This window comes from Macaca nemestrina, chromosome 5 (assembly GCF_043159975.1).
Source record: "Macaca nemestrina isolate mMacNem1 chromosome 5, mMacNem.hap1, whole genome shotgun sequence".
NCBI lineage: Eukaryota > Metazoa > Chordata > Mammalia > Primates > Cercopithecidae > Macaca > Macaca nemestrina.
The window spans coordinates 159,592,477-159,611,289 of record NC_092129.1 but is presented as its reverse complement, the minus strand read 5'-3'; the positions used below and the strand labels follow the sequence as shown (position 1 = coordinate 159,611,289).

Genomic DNA, 18,813 nt, shown 5'->3' with positions numbered 1-18,813 from the left:
CTCTTGTTGCCCAGGCTGGAGTGCAATGGTGCAATCTCCATTCACCACAACCTCCGCCTCCTGGGTTCAAGCAATTCTCCTGCCTCAGCCTCCCGAGTAGCTGGGATTACAGGCATGTGCCACCACGCCCGGCTAATTTTATATTTTTAGTAGACACGGGGTTTCTCCATGTTGGTCAGGCTGGTCTCGAACTCCCAACCTCAGGTGATCCATCCGTCTCAGCCTCCCAAAGTGCTGGGATTACAGGCGTGAGCCACCGCACCGGGCCCTCCCAATCTATTTCTAAGTGAGATTAAAAAGCTACATACCTCCCTCACAATTTGCCTACAAGGAATTAGAAGATTAAAAAACTACATACCTCCCTCACAATTTGCCTACAAGGAAATTCCTGTGGGCAAAGGACAGAACTCAAAAATCATCCCTCTGCTCACCTGAGACAAATGTATATCTGATTGCTTCCTTGGCCTAATTGTTTCACTAAACCAGACTACCGTATAAGTAACACTATTCCTGTAAATTGTATATTCAGTGAAAGGCTAATTGGAAACCAGGAGGAATGTCTTGTATCTACGATGACCTGGAAGCCTCCTCCCCCGCTTTGAGTTGTCCCGTCTTTCTGGACTGAACCAATGGACATTTTAGCTATTTAATTTTTTTTTTTTTTTTTTTGAGATGGAGTCTCACTCTGTCACCCAGGCTGGAGTGCAGTGGTGCAATCTCAGTTCACTGCAACCACCACCCTTTAAGTTCAAGCAATTCTCCCACCTCAGCCTCCCAAGTAGCTGAAACTACAGGCATGCACCACCATGCCTGGCCAAAACAATTAACCTGTAAGGGGACTGAACCCGCAACCCTGGTGTCATTAGCACCACACTCTAATCAACTGAGCTAACTGGCCAACAGCCATTTCACATATATTGATTGATGTCCCATGTCTCCCTAAAATGTATAGATAACCAAGATGTGCTCCAACCACCTTGGGCACATGTTGTCATCAGGATCTCCTGTGGCTGTGTCATGGGTGTGTCCTTAATCTTGGCAAAACAAACCCCCTAAATTGATTGAGACTTGTCTCAGATACTTCTTGGTTTACAGTATAAAGCAATGAAGAGAATTCTAAATCAGGCTTTTGGTTCACAAATATTAGTTATTTCAGTAGAAAAGAGCAGCATTTAAAAATCAGATTTATACTGAAGCATCTTTTAATTTAAAAATTCTCAGAATAAGCAAGATAAAAATCACAACCAACAAAATCTAATTTCAGTAGGTTTTTTTTTAGTAGGTAAAAGAAAGACACAATTGAGAGACTCATTTTTTATTTTATAAGAGCGCTGGAATGGCATTCCCAATGAAAATAGCTTAAAAGGTCAGACAAAATAACAAAAAATATTTTTTTAAATGAATCACCAAGCTAGCAGGACAGCAGAAATTTTTCAAAGACCAAAAACAACTAGAAACAAAAAAACCCTGGGAGGTAAGCAAATGGGACAACCAGCTTTTGCCCTGAGAACATGTGCCACACCCTACACTTTAGGTTTGGAACCTGGATGGTTTTGTTTGTTTGTTTGTTTGTTTGTCTGAGACGGAGTTGGAGTCTCACCCTGTCATCCAGGCTGGAGTGCAGTGGCATGATCTCGGCAGCTCTTAACTTGAGCCTACTTATTCTAGCATCATGGAATATCACCAAACATGACCAGTATAACTCCAGTCATATCTGATAAAGGAGACTCTAATGCAGCAACTATTATTAGAGATAAAAAGGGTTACTGCCTCACAATAAAAAGCTCAGTTCACAAGATAACCTTTTGAAATTGAATGTACCTAACAATATATCTTCAAAATCTATATAGCAAAGCAAACTTTGACAGAACTAGAAGAAATTGAAAAATCCACTCTCATGGGGGAGATTTTTAAAACTAATTTCTCTCTTAATAATCAGTAGATCAACCTGATAAAAAGTAAAGAAATAAATAGTGATGCTATCTTACTTATACCTTACAAATCTTTTTATTTAAGTGGTAATTTGTTGTTTTGTTGTTGTTGTTGAGATGGAGTTTTGCTCTTGTCTCACAGGCTAGAGTGCAATGGCATGATCTCAACTCACTGCAACCTCCGCCTCCCAGGTTCAAGTGATTCTCCTGCCTCAGCCTCCTGAGTCACTGGGATTACAGGTGCGTGCAATCACACCAGGCTAATTTTTGTATTTTTAGTAGCGATAGGGTTTCACCATGTTGGCCAGGCTAGTCTCAAACTCCTGACCTCAGGTGATTCACCTGCCTCGCCCTCCCAAAATGCTGGGATTACAGGCATGAGCAGCCGTGCCTGGCCTCAATATTTCAAAATTGTTAATTTTCCAATTCATTTCTAGATTCAATGAACACTTAATCAAAATTCCACCAAAGTTTTTCTTGGAACATGACAACTTCAGCCTAAATCTTATTTGAAAGAACAAAGGCAAAGAATAGGCAGGGTACTTTTGAAGAAAAAGGACTGGTTAAAAGATCTGCCCTACCAGGGGCCAAGACTTATTATAAAGCTATAGCAACTAAAATAATCAGTATTGTTCAGGAACCAAAAGGACACAACAGAAAGCCCAGACACTGACCCGTACATACACATACTATTTTAATTTACAACCCAAAGGGGGTGCAGTGGCTCACACCTGTAATCCCAACACTTGGGAGGCCAAGGTAGTCAGATCACTTGAGCCCAGGAGTTCAAGAGCAGCCTGGGCAACATGGCAAGACCCCATCTCTTACAAAACATTAAAACATTAGCCAGGTGGAGGCTGAGGTGGGAGGATCACTTGAGCCTGGAAGTTGAAGGTTGCAGTGACCCAAGATTACACACCACCACACTCCAGCTTGAGCAACAGAGCTAGACTGCTCAAAAAAACAAACAAACAAACAAACAAACAAAAAAAAAAACCACACATACACAAGACAGAAAGAAAAAGGAAATTAAAACAGAGACGGTATTGTAGATCAGTAAGGAAGCAGTAGACTATTGATAAATCATTCTGGGACAATCCATTATCTCCAGAGGAAAAAATAAAAGTAGATTTACATTTCAGAACATACAAAAAATTAACTCCAGTTAAATCAAATATATACAGCTAAGAAACACAACTATAAAAGCTTTAGAAGTCTATGTAAAAGAACAACCATTTGCCCTCAAGGTAGAAAGGTTTTCTTTTTATTTATTTATTTATTTATTTATTTATTTATTTATTTATTTATTTTTGAGACAGAATCTCACTCTGTTGCCCAGGCTGGAGTGCAGTGGCACGATCTCGGCTTACTGCAAGCTCCGCCTCCCAGGTTCACATCATTCTCCTGCCTCAGCCTCCTGAGTAGCTGGGACTACAGGTGCCCGTCACCGCAACTGACTAATATTTTTGTATTTTTAGTAGAGACAGGGTTTCACCATGTTAGCCAGGACGGTCTCAAGCTCCTGACCTTGTGATCCACCTGCCTTGGCCTCCCAAAGTGTCTTTTTTTTTTTTTTAAGAGACAAGGTCTCACTCTGTTGCCCAGGCTGGAGTGCAGTGGTGCAGTCACAGCTCACTGAAGCCTCAAACTCCTGTGCTCAAGTGATCCTCCCACTTCAGCCTCCTGAGTAGCTGGGACTACAGGTACCGTGCCACTACACCCAGCTAAGAATGGATTTCTTAAATAAGACATCAGAAGTACCGATTACAAAGGAAAAACTGATATATTCAACTACATGAATATTAACAAATTCTGCTTGTCAAGATACACCATAAAGTAAGTGAAAAGACACACCACAAACTGTGAGAGACATTTGTAACAATTAAGTGACAAACTGACAAGACAGTAGAAGCCAGAATATGTAATACTTACAAATAAAAGGATAAGCAACCCAACAGAAAAATAGACTGAAAACTGGAAAAAGTTTTCACTTAAAATTAAACACAAATGATCCATAAAATTGAAGAAAAGTTTGACCTCATTAGTAATCTGGGAAATTCAAATGGCAGCCTTAATGAGATACCATTACACACAAACAGGCTGGAAAATTTTAGCAGCTGGACAATACTAAGTATTGGAGAATGCAGAAACAGCAGAACGATTATACAAAGCTGATGGGAGCATAAGGTGAGATGATGATTTTGAAAAAGTAAAGTTAAACTATGACTCAGCAACTCCATTCAAAATTGGGTAGAATTCAAGTTTTCAAAGAATCTACTTAGACTATGCTAATATGCAGTTTTGCTTTTCAAAATTTACCAGTGCAGAAGACTTCTAATTATACTGTAAGTTATATTTTCTAAGAAAAAGAGTTGGTTCTAAATGCCATTTAGATATCACATATTTAAATGTACATTGCTCTTACCAGCGTCGTGCAAGGTAATTAAAATTAAATTCAAACTGGCTCAACACATCTCCTCCTAGGGTATGAAAAAAATATTGACATTTGGTGGATTAGTGACAAACATAGCATGCATCTTTCAACATGAGCTCTGACAAGTCAGATTACTAGTTTTTCACATTATTACATGTTTTTGTTCATTGTTTTAGGTAAAGGCATGCTTCTTTTTAAAGAAAAATTATCTTTTAAAAATCTTAGTGAAACATATACATTAAGAAAGAATTAGCCATATAACCAAAGGTGATTTTTGTTTTACTTTAAGGAAATATCTACCATAAGTGTTTCTTTTAATAAACACCATTCACCACCTAGTTTAAATATTTAAAAGTAATTTACTACTACAGACAAAAGGTGGAATTTAATAAAGCTAAAGTATTAGGAGAGTGGGAGACACTAGCTAATGAATTTTAACCCAATGTATAAGTAAAGTTTTTCTAAAGTTAAGACATGTCAACAACAAAATGTAGAGTTTTTTTAACAAAAAAACACATATAGACACAAGTTTGTAGAAATACATCTCTATGTTAAATGAGGTACATCTCTACTATATATGAACTGCAACATTAAATAGAAAATACATGCAACAGGCAAAATATTAAAGACACACATATTTAAAGCACAGTGGTGATATCATTATAAGTGAACTATACCACAAGGAGAAAATTAAGCAAATGGAAATAAACGGTACCAAAATCACCAGCTGAATGAGCCTCAGAATAGGAGCCGTGAAAATCAATCTGAGAAAGAAAGAGAACCATCTGGTGTGTATTACAAATTGTAGCCCCAACTCTTACTCCCACAATCAGGCAAGTGGTGGGAGATGACAGCTAACTCAATGGACTGCTGAGGATGCATTATAGATAGACTCAATTTTCACACTAACATTTTATTAGTTAAAAAAAAAAAAAAAAAAAAAAGGCAGGGTGCAGTGGCTCATGTCTGTAATCCCAGAACTTTGGGAGGTTGAGGCGGGTAGATCACCTGAGGTCAGGAGTTCGAGACCAGCGTGGCCAACATGGTGAAACCCCGTCTGTACTAAAAATACAAAAAACTGGCCGGGCATTGTGGCGGGTTCCAGTAATCCCAGTTACTTGGGAGGCTAAGGCAGGAGAATACTTGCACCTGGGAGGCAGAGGTTGCAGTGAGCCAAGATTGTGCCATTGCACTCCAGCCTGGGCAACAGGAGGGAAACTCCATCTCAAAAGAAAAAAACTTTATGTGTGTGTGTGTGTATATATATATGTATACATATGTGTGTGTATATATATGTATGTATATATGTGCATATATACATATGCAGCTGAGTTGGATACATATGTCTGGTAATAAAGCTACTACAGACAATTCTGCCTTATAGGATATATAAAAAAATCTCTGAGTTGAAGTTGAAACTTCTAACATAATGTAATTAACATAAATTAAGGACTAGGGGGCCATCCAGAGGCTAAGTCATCACGTAAGATCACAATTTTCAGTTTGAGGACATGACATTTTCATATAGAAAGCTAAAAAGAGAAAAAGTCCAATAAAGTAGAAGTATTACTTTTAAATAGAACCAAGTGGCAGGTATTCATATCCTTATTAAGATATATGGCTTAAAGAAAGGATAAGATTTCTCAAATATTTTTGTAACTAAGACAAAACATCACATCTATTACTGTTTTCAGTACACACTAGCCACTCTGCTGTTGTGGATGAATCTACCCAGTTGGCAAGAAGAATAAAAGGAATGAATTGGGCCGGGCACAGTGGCTCACGCCTGTTATCCCAGCACTTTGAGAGACCAAGGCAGGCAGATCATGAAGGTCAGGAGATCGAGACCATCCTGGCCAACATGGTGAGACTCTGTCTCTACTAAAAATATAAAAATTAGCTGAGCATGGTGGCGCGTGCCTGTAATCCCAGCTACTCAGGAGGATGAGGCAGGAGAATCACTTGAACCAAGGAGTCAGAGGTTGCAGTGAGCTAAGATTGCACCTTCGCACCACTGCATTCCAGCCTGGCGACAGAGCAAAACTCCATCTCAAAAAAAAAAAAAGGAACAAACTGGAAAAGATGGGACTCTAACTAAACACTGCTTTGGGCAGAAGTCTGAATAACCTAACATTTTCCTTTCTTCTAAAACGGTCACGTTTTGATCTTAGGTGTGGCAGTATCACTCCCATAAAGTAATTCCCCATAAAGGGTTGTACTCACAGCTCCCATGGTCCTAAGGAATCCTTGTTCAATGCCCAGACTATGCCAGCTGACATCTGCTACCATATGAGAAGTAATTCCAAACAAGAAAGCTACCAGTTTCTCTGTGTCCTGCCAAACAAGCAAATTAGAGTCATGTGTGTTTGGGTGATTTTATAATAACAATCCTATTAAAAGTTTTAATAAATAGAAATTCATTTATGTTATTGAGACTTAACAAAAAATTTCAGGCAAGTACATTGCAGTTTCTAGTTATTAAAAACCATGTAAGAGACCGGGTGCAGTGGCTCACGCCTGTAATCCCAGCTACTCAGGAGGTTGAAACACAAGAATTGCTTGAACCTAGGAGGTGGAGGTTGCAGTGAGCTGAAATTGCGGCACTGCACTCCAGCCTGGGCGACAGAGCAAGACTCTGTCTCAAAAATAAAAAACCACACACAGGCCGGGCGCAGTGGCTCACGTCTGTAATCTCAGCACTTTGGGAGGCCAATGCAGGTGGATCACGAGGTCAGGAGATCGAGATCATCCTGGCTAACATGGTGAAACCCCGTCTCTACTGAAAATACAAAAACAAAAAACAAAAAAAAGTAGCCAGGTGCGGTGGCGGGCGCCTGTAGTCCCAGCTACTCAGGAGGCTGAGGCAGGAGAATGACATGAACCTGGGAGGTGGAGCTTGCAGTGAGCCGAGATCACGCCACTGCACTCCAGCCTGGGCAACAGAGCGAGACATAGTCTGAAAAAAAAAAAAAAATACCCCCCCGCCCCCACACACACACAAAACCATAAGGACTTTTGGAAACATTTTATGATGTGTTGGAAGTGCTTTAAGATTAATTACTATTGGAGCAAAATGATGAAGTGATATATCCCAAACTGTGTTTATAAGTAATTCAAGTATTATCTAGCCATCTACTATGTCCAAGCAATGTGTATGACACCGAAGGTAGAATGGTGGGCAGCCCTTACAGAGTGGTATGAATGGGGTCAATGCAGGTGCAAAAACAGTACACGGCAGGTTTGGTGCTAAATATTTTAAGGATTAGAGGACCATGCCTACCTTCTCCCAGGGAAGGGGATAGTTCTCTCGGATATAATGAACGCTTGCGTTAAGAAACGGAGTCCAGTGAGTGCTCTCAGACACATCATGGAATTTTCCTGACAAAACAAAAGCAGGGCTCTGGATTCTCTCTTAGAAGTTGGAGAGTCCCAATCAAATCTTCCACCACCACCCGCTGCTGTGTCCCTTCTCCTCTTTCCCTCCATGCCCCTCAGTTTCTTCTGTCGACATTCAAAAGAAGCCTCCAAAACAGAAGAGCCAGCTAAGATTTTGGAATAGGCATGGTACTGTCTGCCTAATGACTAAAAAGAGCCCTACCATAAGAGGGACGGAAGCCTGAACTGGCTCACAGTATCGCAAGCCTGGCTACCTGGTTAGAATAGAGGCTAAAGTGTTTCCATTTCTGTGCCCTAAAGCTAAGGAAACAAGCTGTAGTTTGGTTTTGTTTATTTGTTGGGGTTTTAAAAATATTTTTCTTGTCTCTCACGGTCACCCTCCTTAAGAGTACAAAAATAAAAGCAAGTATTTCATATGCTTTCAAGCATTTGATTTTATAATAATTGTTATAAAATGGCACGAGCCCCAGCAAGCATTTTATGCAAGCATCGTTTGAGTGGGCCAGTGGGTATCCCATGTAGCTCTTTATTCCCACAAGAGGGGTAGGGAAGACAGAACTGGCCTCTGTGCTAAACCTCCAAGGGCCACGAATGCCTCATGGAGTGCCAAATGTTATGAGGGTAACTAAAAGCAAAACTGCAGAGTTCAGATCCCTCATTTCAATTTTTCTATGCTGTTCCTAAAGTAAAAATTGCTGAACCAATTTTAAATCATTGTTTTTTTTTCAAAATGGTTTTCAAAGAAGTTAGAACCAAGACATTTTATTTGCACCCACAGTTTTTCTAGAGATAAAGCTTTAAACAATTCTTGTTCTCCAGAATACAGTAAAACTCCAGAATTAAATATAGCAGTAGGTCTTTTGAACAACTTCAACTTAAACGAATTGCCAGATTAACTGAAGCTTTCTGATCCCTCTGTAAATCCTACAGACTGGAAGCAAAAGAAAGTCCCCCAGGGCGTGCTGGATGCTGACAGCTGGCAAGCCACTGCCCAGAGACTTGAACTTACCTGTGTATACCATAGGTCACAAAGGGTCAATCAGACCCACTCTAATCCTGTTTAAACCAGATGTCCTTGTTACTGTAATTATAAAAGCTAATTCAATATTAGGTAAACTAATACAAATGAAGAGTTTTGCTGGGTACAGTAGTGCACGCCTGTAATTCCAGCACTTTGGGAGGCTGAAGTGGGACGACCCCTTGAGACCAGGAGTTTGAGACTAGCCTGGGCAACATAGCAAGACCCCATCTCTACAAAAATTAAAAAATAAAATAAAAAATGAGCCAGGTATGGTGGTACACACCTTTAGTCTCAGCTATTCAGAAGGCTGAGGCAGGAGGGTCACTTGAAGCCAGGAGTTTGAGGCTGTAATGAGCTGTGATTGCACCACTGCACCCCAGCCTGGGCAACAGAGCAAGACCCTGTCTCTAAAAACTATTAAAATAACTTTAAAAAAGGTGTTTTTTCTTTGGCAATTAAATATCTAAGAAAGCTAAGTGCTTCTGAAAGATGCAATAAGAGTGAATCACCAAAGAAGAAAAGCAAAACTACAGTTGAATTAGGTATGTATGAGACAAGGTAAGATATGGAAAAATGCATGAAAACCTAAGTGGAATGTCTATACAAATTCCCTGTAACTAGTCATATACCAGTTCCAATCTTTTCCTCACAGAAGAGTATTTATTGCTGTAGAAAACAATGGAAAATGCTAAATAGTTTACATTCCTTTTCCACTATCCTCAGAACCTTGGCTAGGATGGGTTTTGTCTGTCTCTAAAAATGGTGTACAATAAGCAATGTTTCTCAAATTGAATGGACAAAAATATCCTTTCTTTTCTTTTTTGTAGAAGTTATCAAGGGACAGTAGAGCTCCCATGAATACAGTTTGGGACATACTGAATTAGAAATAATAGGTTAGAAAGGAGAACTATAACATGCAGGCAAAATAATAGGATTGAGAAATGATAGTTAACAGACTAAGAGGGAAACAGAACAAAACTTATAAATATGAGAAACACAAAAGCTTAGCTGTCTGGGATTCTAACTGCAGGAGTGAGGAGCCCCAAATAGTTCATTTCAGTCCCAAAGACCATCACTGAACTAAAGGAATGGGATAATAGCAGATGACCCCCAAGACCTCAGAAGCAGTTTATACAAGGACCCAGTGTGCTGGAGGCCTCCATTTGTCCTTCCAGACCCACTCCCCATCCTTCTGTACCCTGTAGGGTGACTCTGAGGTCACCTGCTTCAACTGGCTTCGTGGCCCTCTGGCTTTGGTTGGGTTGGGTTTGGCCAATAAAGAGAACTGACAGATCAGAGAAAAAGAAAACACAGAAGTTGGGGTATGTATTCTCCCAGCTCCCCTTCTGTGGGGTCACAGTGGGCTGGCTGTGCCCCATAGCTGAAGGTCCAGCTCTCATCAAGTGGTCCTCTTCATGCAGCTCTCTCTCTCTCCACGGTTCCAGTAATCTCTCCCTCCCCTGAACGATCTTTTGTAATTCCTCACCTCCTGTCCACATCTTTGAAAATGGTACCCTTACTAAACTCCTCTCCAATTACTCAGTTTGAACGTGACTTCTGGGTCCTGCTGGGTGTCTGACTGATACAACCCATGAGACTAGTTTACTGATAATGACAGAGCAGGAGCACTGCCATCTTGGACAACAACTGCCATTTTAAGTCCACCTTGACCAAAAATTGCATAAATCCAAAGGGCATCAGCCTAATGGGTGGAGTCAGCATAACCATAAACCACAAATAACATCTCCAATCAGAAACATTCCAAACCCCTTCCCAACCAGAGATGTGCCAGCCCCAAGATAACCTCCCCTTCAGACGGAGAGATGTCAGCCCCAAGATAACCTCCCCTCCAACTAGAGATATTCCAACCCTACAATAAACTTCTCCCCCACAGAGAAACATTCCAAGCTCTCTCACCAATAAATACTCTTAGTCTGTAAGAGAGAGTGCTCCTGACTGAAATCGGCCAGAAGCCCCTCTCAGGTTTATTTCTCCAAAATAAATCTGTCTTTGACTGTCAAGCTGCTTTTCATGTTTCTTTCCTCTTTCTTTAACTCTTATAGGTAACAGTGTCTGAGATTTGCATAGCACTTGACAAAATATTGTGCATTAATGCCAAGGACAATCCAGTAAAGAGACAGGGCAGGCATTATCTTCACCAAGACATGAAAATTGGGATTCTATGCATAAGTGACTTTTTTAAGGTCACATACTAATATGGAAGAAACACAAACTCAGACCTTTTGATCTCTTGCAAAATGTCTTCTGCCGTGCCACTTAGGTTTTCACCAAAAAATAAAGTTTTCAGAATTTCTATGCTTAACCAGGTCAGTTTTAGCTAAATGGAAAATGCAACTATGTAAACTAAGTCATTAACCAACAATATTATTGGGAAACAAATTGTTCTCAACAATAATGGAAAATACACTGTACAATTAAAAATATATAGTACACATACATATATATTTTTAAAGTCATAGCTATTCCTATTAACCAAGTAAAAGTGACTTCATTCAGTCTGTAAACTTTCATCTTACCTCCTTTGCAGAGGCTAGGGTAAAAACAATCAGGAAACACGGTTCCAGCCTGATATGCATCCTGGTGTTCTAGTAACAGCTGCAGAGCAGGAAAATACAGAGATTAAGGGGCAGCAGTCAGCAGCCTGGGGAGTGCAGGCCCCACCAATTTCCCATGATGAGATGCTAGAACTATGGGGGTATAGATGGCATGAAAGGGAAAAAGGAAGGAAGGAAAGCAGGCATAAAGTAAATAAATGATTGAAATTCACACATAATCCAAGACAACACACAACAATATATAACTTCAGATTCTTCCCTACCAAACACAGAGAGGCTAATTAAGAAATAGCAGAAATCACTTATTTAAACTTCATTTTCTTTCATTTTCTCTGCCAACGCAGTAAAGCAGGATTTCCCTCAGGCCTTAACATTGTTTTACTGACCCAGAGTTGTTGTTTTTGTTGCTTTTTTTTTTTTTTTTTTTTTTTTTTTTGAGATGGACTTTTGCTCTTGTCACCCAGGCTGGAGTGTAATGGCGCAATCTCGGCTCACCGCAACCTGCCAGGTTCAAGCGATTCTCCTGCCTCAGCCTCCTGAGTAGCTGGGATTATAGGCATGCACCACTACGCCTGGCTAATTTTTGTATTTTTGGCGGAGATGGGGTTTCGCCATGTTGGTCAGGCTGGTCTCGAACTCCTGACCTCAAGGGATCCACCCATCTCAGCCTCTCAAAGTGCTGGGATTGCAGACATGAGCCACCATGCCTGGCCCAGAGCTGGTTTTTATAAAATTTCCAATGATTCACAGTGAAAAGAGAAAAATTCACACACATGTGCACATACGTACATATCAGTTTATAGCTGCTACCTGTGCTTTAGTGTAAGATGATGTCCTTTGTGTTTTGGGAAGACTAAAAAAAAAAAAAGACTAAAAAAAAGGATCTCCTGACCTCGTGATCTGCCCGCCTTGGCCTCCCAAAGTGCTGGGATTACAGGCGTGAGCCACCGCGCCTGGCCAAGCATACATATAACTTAATGTCTAATAGATGAATAATGGATGGAGTAGTCAACAAATGGTGATGTCACAACCCCGTAACAATGAGTATACCATCATTGCATGGGCAAATCCATGTTTACCCTACATCAGGGGTCCCCAACCCCCAGGCCATGAACTGGTACCAGTCTGTGACCTGTTAGGAATGGGGCCACACAGCAGGAGGTGAGCAGTGGGCAAGCAAGCATTGCCTCCTGAGCTCCACCACCTGTCACAGCAGCAGTGGCATTAGATTCTCAGAGAAATGTGAATCATACTGGGAACTCTACACGCTAGGGATCTAGGTTGCACGCTCCTTAGGATAACCTAATGCCTGATGATCTGAGGTGAAACAGTTTCATTCTGAAACCATATACCCCCCACCCCCCACCCCATCCATAGAAAGATTGTCTTCCATGAAACCAGTCCCTCGTGTCAAAAAACTTGGGGACCACTGCCCTAGGCGACACTGACTTGAAATTAATATTACCAATGACAAGTCACTGGATCCCTGTCAAGTTTTATACCCAAACAAATACAAGATGAATTATAAGGTTAAATGTCAAAAATGAAGCCATAAAATTAACAGGATAAAATTTAAGTGAATAATTATATAACCATGAAGTGGGAATAATTTTTCTAAGCATAATTTACAAGTAGAAACCATAACAGAAAAATTGATGCATAAAAAATACAAAAATTAGCCTGGTATGGTGGTGTGTGTCTGTAGTCCCAGTTACTTGGGAGGCTGAGTTGAGAGGATTGCTCGAACCTGGGAGGTGGAAGTTACAGTGAGTTGAGATCATGCCACTGCATTCTAGCCTGGGTGACAGAGCCAGACCCTGTCTCAAAAAAAAAAAAAAAAAAAAAAAAGGAAAGAAAAAAATTAAAATGCCAATTAAACCTAAAACAAAAGCCATTTTCCACCTACCAAATTGACAAAAATGAAAATGAATAAAGGCCGGGCGCAGTGTCTCTGGCTCACATCTGTAATCCCAGCACACTGGGAGGCTGCGGCTGGCAGATCACTTGAGCTCAGGAGTTCGAAACAGCCTGGGAAACAAGCTGAAACCTCATCTCCAACAAAAATACAAAAAATTAGCTGGGTGTGGTGGCATGCACCTGTGGTCCTAGCTACTCAGGAGGCTGAGGTGGGAGGATCGCTTGAACCCGGGAGGTGGAAGTTGCAGTCAGCTGAGTTCATGCCACTGCACTCCAGCCTGGGTAACAGGGCAAGACCACTCTCTGGGCAGGGCATCTCTGAAAAAAGGCAGCAGTCTCAGCCAGGGACTTATAGGTAAAACCTCCATATCCCTGGGGACAGAGCACCTGGGGGAAGGGGTGGCTATGGGCACAGCTTCAGCAGACTTAAACGTTCCTGCCTGACTGCTCTGAAGAGAGCAGCAGACCTCCCAGCACAGCGTTCAAGCTCTGCTAAGGGTCAGACTGTCTCCTCTAGTGGGATCCTGACCCCCGTGTATCCTGACTGGAAGACACCTCCCAGTAGGGGCCAACAGAAACCTCATACAGGAGAACTCTGGCTGACATCTGGCAGGTGCCCCTCTGGGACGAAGCTTCCCGAGGAAAGAACAGGCAGCAATCTTTGCTGTTCTGCAGCTTCCACTGGTGATACCAATGCAAACAGGGTCTGGAGTGGACCTCCAGCAGACCTGCAGCAGAGGGGCTTGACTGTTAGAGAGAGGCACCATCCGACGTCACCGACGTCAAAGACCAAAGGTACATAAATCCACAAAGATGGGGAGAAACCAGCGCAAAAAGCCCGAAAATTCCAAAAACCAGAACGCCTCTTCTCCAAAGGAACACAACTCCTTGCCAGCAAGGGAACAAAACTGGATGGTGAATGAGTTTGATGAACAGACAGAAGTAGGTTTCAGAAGGTGGGTAATAACAAACTCCTCCGAGCTAAAGGAGCATGTTCTAACCCAATGCAAGGAAGCTAAGAACCTTGAAAAAAAGGTTAGAGGAATTGTTAACTAGAATAAGCAATTTAGAGAAGAACATAAATGACCTGATGGAGATGAAAAACAGCCTGAGAACTTCATGAAGCATACACAAATATCGATAGCTGAATCCATCAAGCACAAGAAAGGATATCAGAGATTGAAGATCAACTTAATGAAATAAATCAAGAAGACAAGATTAGAGTAAAAAGAATGAAAAGGAACAAGCAAAGCCTTCAAGAAATATGGGACTATGTGAAAAGACCAAACCTACGTTTGATTGCTGTACCTGAAAGTGATGGGGAGAATGGATCCAAGTTGGAAAACACTCTGCAGGATATCATCCAGGAGAACTTCCCCAACTGAGCAAGACAGGCCAACATTCAAATTCAGGAAATACAGAGAACATCACAAAGATACTCCTCGAGAAGAGCAACCCCAAGACACATAATCGTCAGATTCACCAAGGTTGAAATGAAGGAAAAAATGTTAAGGGCAGCCAGACAGAAAGGTCAGGTTACCCACAAAGGGAAGCCGATCAAACTAACAGCAGATCTCTCTGCAGAGACCCTACAAGCCAGAAGAGAGTGGGGGCCAATATTCAACATTCTCAAAGAATTTCCAACCCAGAATTTCATATCCAGCCAGACTAAGTTTCATAAGCGAAGAAGAAATAAAACCCTTTATACACAAGCAAATGCTGAGAGATTCTGTCACCACCAGCACTGCCTTACAAGAGCTCCTGAAGGAAGCACTAAACATGGAAAGGAAGAACCGGTACCAGCCACTGCAAAAACATACCCAATTGTAAAGACCATTGACACCATAAAGAAACTGCATCAACGAATGGGCAAAATAACCAGCTAGCATCATAATGACAGGATCAAATTCACACGTAACAATATTAACCTTAAATGCAAATGGGCTAAATGCCCCAATTAAAAGACACAGACTGGCAAATTGGATAAAGAATCAAGACCCATCGGTGCGCTGTATTCAGGAGACCATCTCACGTGCAAAGACACACATAGGCTGAAAATAAAGGGATGGAGGAATATTTACCAAGCAAGTAAAAAGCAAAAAAAAGGTAGGAGTTGCAATCCTGGTCTCTGATAAAACAGACTTTAAACTAACAAAGATCAAAAGAGACAAAGAATGGCATTACATAATGGTAAAGGGATCAATGCAACAAGGAGAGCTAACTATCCTAAATATATATGCACCCAGTACAGAAGCACCCAATTCATAAAGCAAGTTCTTAGAGACCTACAAAGAGACTTAGACTCCCACACAATAATAGTGGGAGACTTTAACACCCCACTGTCAATATCAGACAGATCAACAAGACAGGAAATTAACAAGGATATCCAGGACCTGAACTCAGTTCTGGACCAAGCAGATCTAATAGACATCTACAGAACTCTCCACCCCAAATCAACAGAATATACATTCTTCTCAGCATCACATCACACTTATTCTAAAACTGACCACATAATTGGAAGTAAAACACTCCCCAGCAAATGCAAAAGAACGGAAATCATAACAGTCACTCAGACCACAGTGCAATCAAATTAGAACTCAGGATTAAGAAACTCACTCAAAACCACACTACCTGGAAACTGAAAAACCTGCTCCTGAATGACTACTGGGTAAACAGCGAAATATAGGCAGAAATAAAAATGTTCTTTAAAACCAATGAGAACAAAGACACAACGTACCAGAATCTCTGGGACACATCTAAAGCAGTGTGTGGAGGGAAATGTATAGCACTAAGGGCCCACAAGAGAAAGCAGGAAAGATCTAAAATCGACACCCTAACATCACAATGAAAAGAACTAGAGAAGCAAGAGCAAACAAATTCAAAAGCTAGCAGAAGACAAGAAATAACTAAGATCAGAGCAGAACTGAAGGAGATAGAGACACACACACAAAAAAAACCCTTCAAAAAATCAATGCATTCAGGGGCTGTTTTTGTTTTGTTTTGTTTTTGTGGTTTTTTTTTGTTTTGTTTTGTTTTGTTTTTCTGAGATGGAGGCTTGGTCTGTCACCTAGGCTGGAGTGCAGTGGTGTTATTTCAGCTCACTTCAGCCTCTACCTTCCAGGTTCAAATGATTCCCTGCCTCAGCCTCCCAAGTAGCTGGGACTAGACTATAGGTGTCTGCCACCATGGCCAGCTAATTTTTATATTTTTAGTGAAGATGGGGTTTCATCATGTTGGCCAGGTTGGTCTCAAACTCCTGACCTCAAGTGATCGACCCGCCTTGGCCTCCCAAAGTGCTGGGATCACAGGTGTAAACCATCATGCCTGGCCTATTTCTGAGGATGACATTAGTATCTGGATTAGAATGCATCCTGAAAGGGAGCGTCTGTGTTCATTTAACATGTTTTAAATTAATAATACCTCTACTAGAATACCTGGTGGAAAACCTCTACTAGAAATCACTCTGCACACACTCTGGATTGACTGTTCATGTGATGAATTAGGTGGATTCTCATTTCCACTCCTCTTTCCTGCCGACTCGCCATCAAGGTCAGTGAAGATGACTATCACATATAAACGCGGTTTTTCCTCATTCAGCCTGTTAAGTTGGCAAGGGAGGAAGCTGAATCTTATGACTAAAAATATTTTGAGGATACAACAAATTTCAGTTATCTTACTATCCTGCTTCCCAAATGGACTATCAAGACTTAATGTTATCAAATGACCCAATTCTGATGTCAGAAGGGAATGCTAACCACTTATCGAATGTAGGTATGAAAGAATTACATCTTTGTCCCAAAGTATTACTTAGCCATAGAACAAACAGTGCATATGATCAGAATGTGTTCATTTGAAGATGGGTAAAGGTGAGTCATCAGCTAGTCCTACCAGGATATAGATATAGTAGGAGTTGGACGGAGAATCTCAGGGCATATTTCTTAATAAACACTTCCTTCTCCTGGTGATGCAATTTGTGCATAACACACAGTAACAAGAAGTGGACAATCAATGATCTCCCTCAAGTATGACTTTTTAAAATAAAAACAAAAAAGATGGGCCAGGCATAGTGGCTCATGCCTATAATCCCAGTGCTTTGGGAGGCCAAGGTGGGAGGATTGCGTGAGCCCAGGATTTCAAGACCAGCTTGGGCAACATAGTGAGACCCCCATCTCTATAATAAAAACAAAAAAGATGTGCTCTTATCAGCAGCATATATACTAATATTGGAATGATACAGACAAAATTAGCAACTTTTTAAAATGTACTATTTAAAAAATTTCTCAAATATTTTTTCAAATTATGATTATTAAAATCTTTAAATTTCAAGTGTGATATATATAAGATACATATAAAATGTTCAAGTAGCACTTGGAAGAGACATATACCTTTTAACCATAATATTAATGTCTTATAACATTAATAACATAATATACAACATTATAACATAAAGAAATAAAAAATGAGTCTTTTTTTTGTTTGCTTTGAGACGGAGTTTTACTCTTGTTGCCCAGGCTGGAGTGCAGTGGAGTGTACCACAACCTCCACCTCCCGGGTTCAAGTGATTCTCCTGCCTCAGCCTCCTGAATAGCTGGGATTGCAGGCATGCACCACCACGCCTGGCTAATTTTGTATTTTTAGTAGAGATGGGGTTTCTCCATGTTGGTCAGGGTGGTCTCGAACTCCTGACCTCAGGTGATCTGCCTGCCTCGGCGCCCAAAGTGCTGGGATTACAGGCATGAGCCACCATGGCCAGCCAAAATAAGTCTTAAAATTACTGTTTAAACATCTGTTACGATCTTTGTTTGGCACCTATAGAAGAAAACTAATGCACAAAGAAGGAAAGAAAAAATCAAGATTTCTACCTCTTTGTAGTTAACATGCCCATTGTGAAGATGAAGAAACTCCAGAGCTCTGTGTCCTGAGAGAAATAAATACATAAATCAATTAAGTTCAACTATTACTGAAAACATAATTTAGGCGAGATGATTTTAAAAGAAAAATATACAATTTTGTGGTTGTAACTGTCAAGGATGCAGGAAATGAAATGAGTTTGCACTCGCTGGCAATTTTCATTAGGTATAGATTTGTGCAATATTTCTATTGTTATAGTACAAAGCAAGTTTAGATGGTGATTTAAAGTTTCTGCTTAACTATTAAATGGTTCTATGAGCTTTAGTGCTATTCAACCTCTCTAGACCTCAGTTCCCTCCTACGGAAAATTGAGTTTAAAAAATACTCACCGAACAGGTTGGTTGAAATAATAAATGCTAAGTGACAAGCACAGTGGCTGACACTTGGTAAGGAGCTCAAGAAAAAGAAACTGTCAGGCCAGGCATGGTGGCTGACACCTATAATCCCAGCACTTTGGGAGGCCGAGGTGGGCAGATCACCTGAGGTCAGGAGTTTGAGACCAGCCTGATCAACACGGAGAAACCCGTTTCTACTAAAAATACAAAAAATTAGCCAGCCTGGTGGTGCGTGCCTGTAATCCCAGCTACTTGGGAGGCTGAGGCAGGGGAATCACTTGAACCCGGGAGG

At 40.9% G+C, this 18,813-nt stretch overlaps 1 protein-coding gene across 2 annotated transcripts in view; it reads right to left on the bottom strand.

Moving 5' to 3' along the window:
- Positions 1-18,813, bottom strand: part of LOC105482539 (glycosylphosphatidylinositol specific phospholipase D1) — a 65,881-nt gene that overhangs the window by 43,946 nt on the left and 3,122 nt on the right. Inside the window, exons 2-7 of one of the 2 annotated variants that reach the window (XM_011742672.3) lie at positions 18,138-18,193; positions 11,320-11,398; positions 7,646-7,743; positions 6,589-6,699; positions 5,081-5,129; positions 4,357-4,411 (exon numbers count right to left, since the gene is read on the bottom strand). In XM_011742672.3, coding sequence (XP_011740974.2) covers positions 4,357-4,411; positions 5,081-5,129; positions 6,589-6,699; positions 7,646-7,743; positions 11,320-11,398; positions 18,138-18,193 — 448 coding nt within the window. Of the gene's footprint in view, positions 1-4,356; positions 4,412-5,080; positions 5,130-6,588; positions 6,700-7,645; positions 7,744-11,319; positions 11,399-18,137; positions 18,194-18,813 lie in introns of those variants that run through there. The other variant, XM_011742674.2, reaches the window with a different exon arrangement.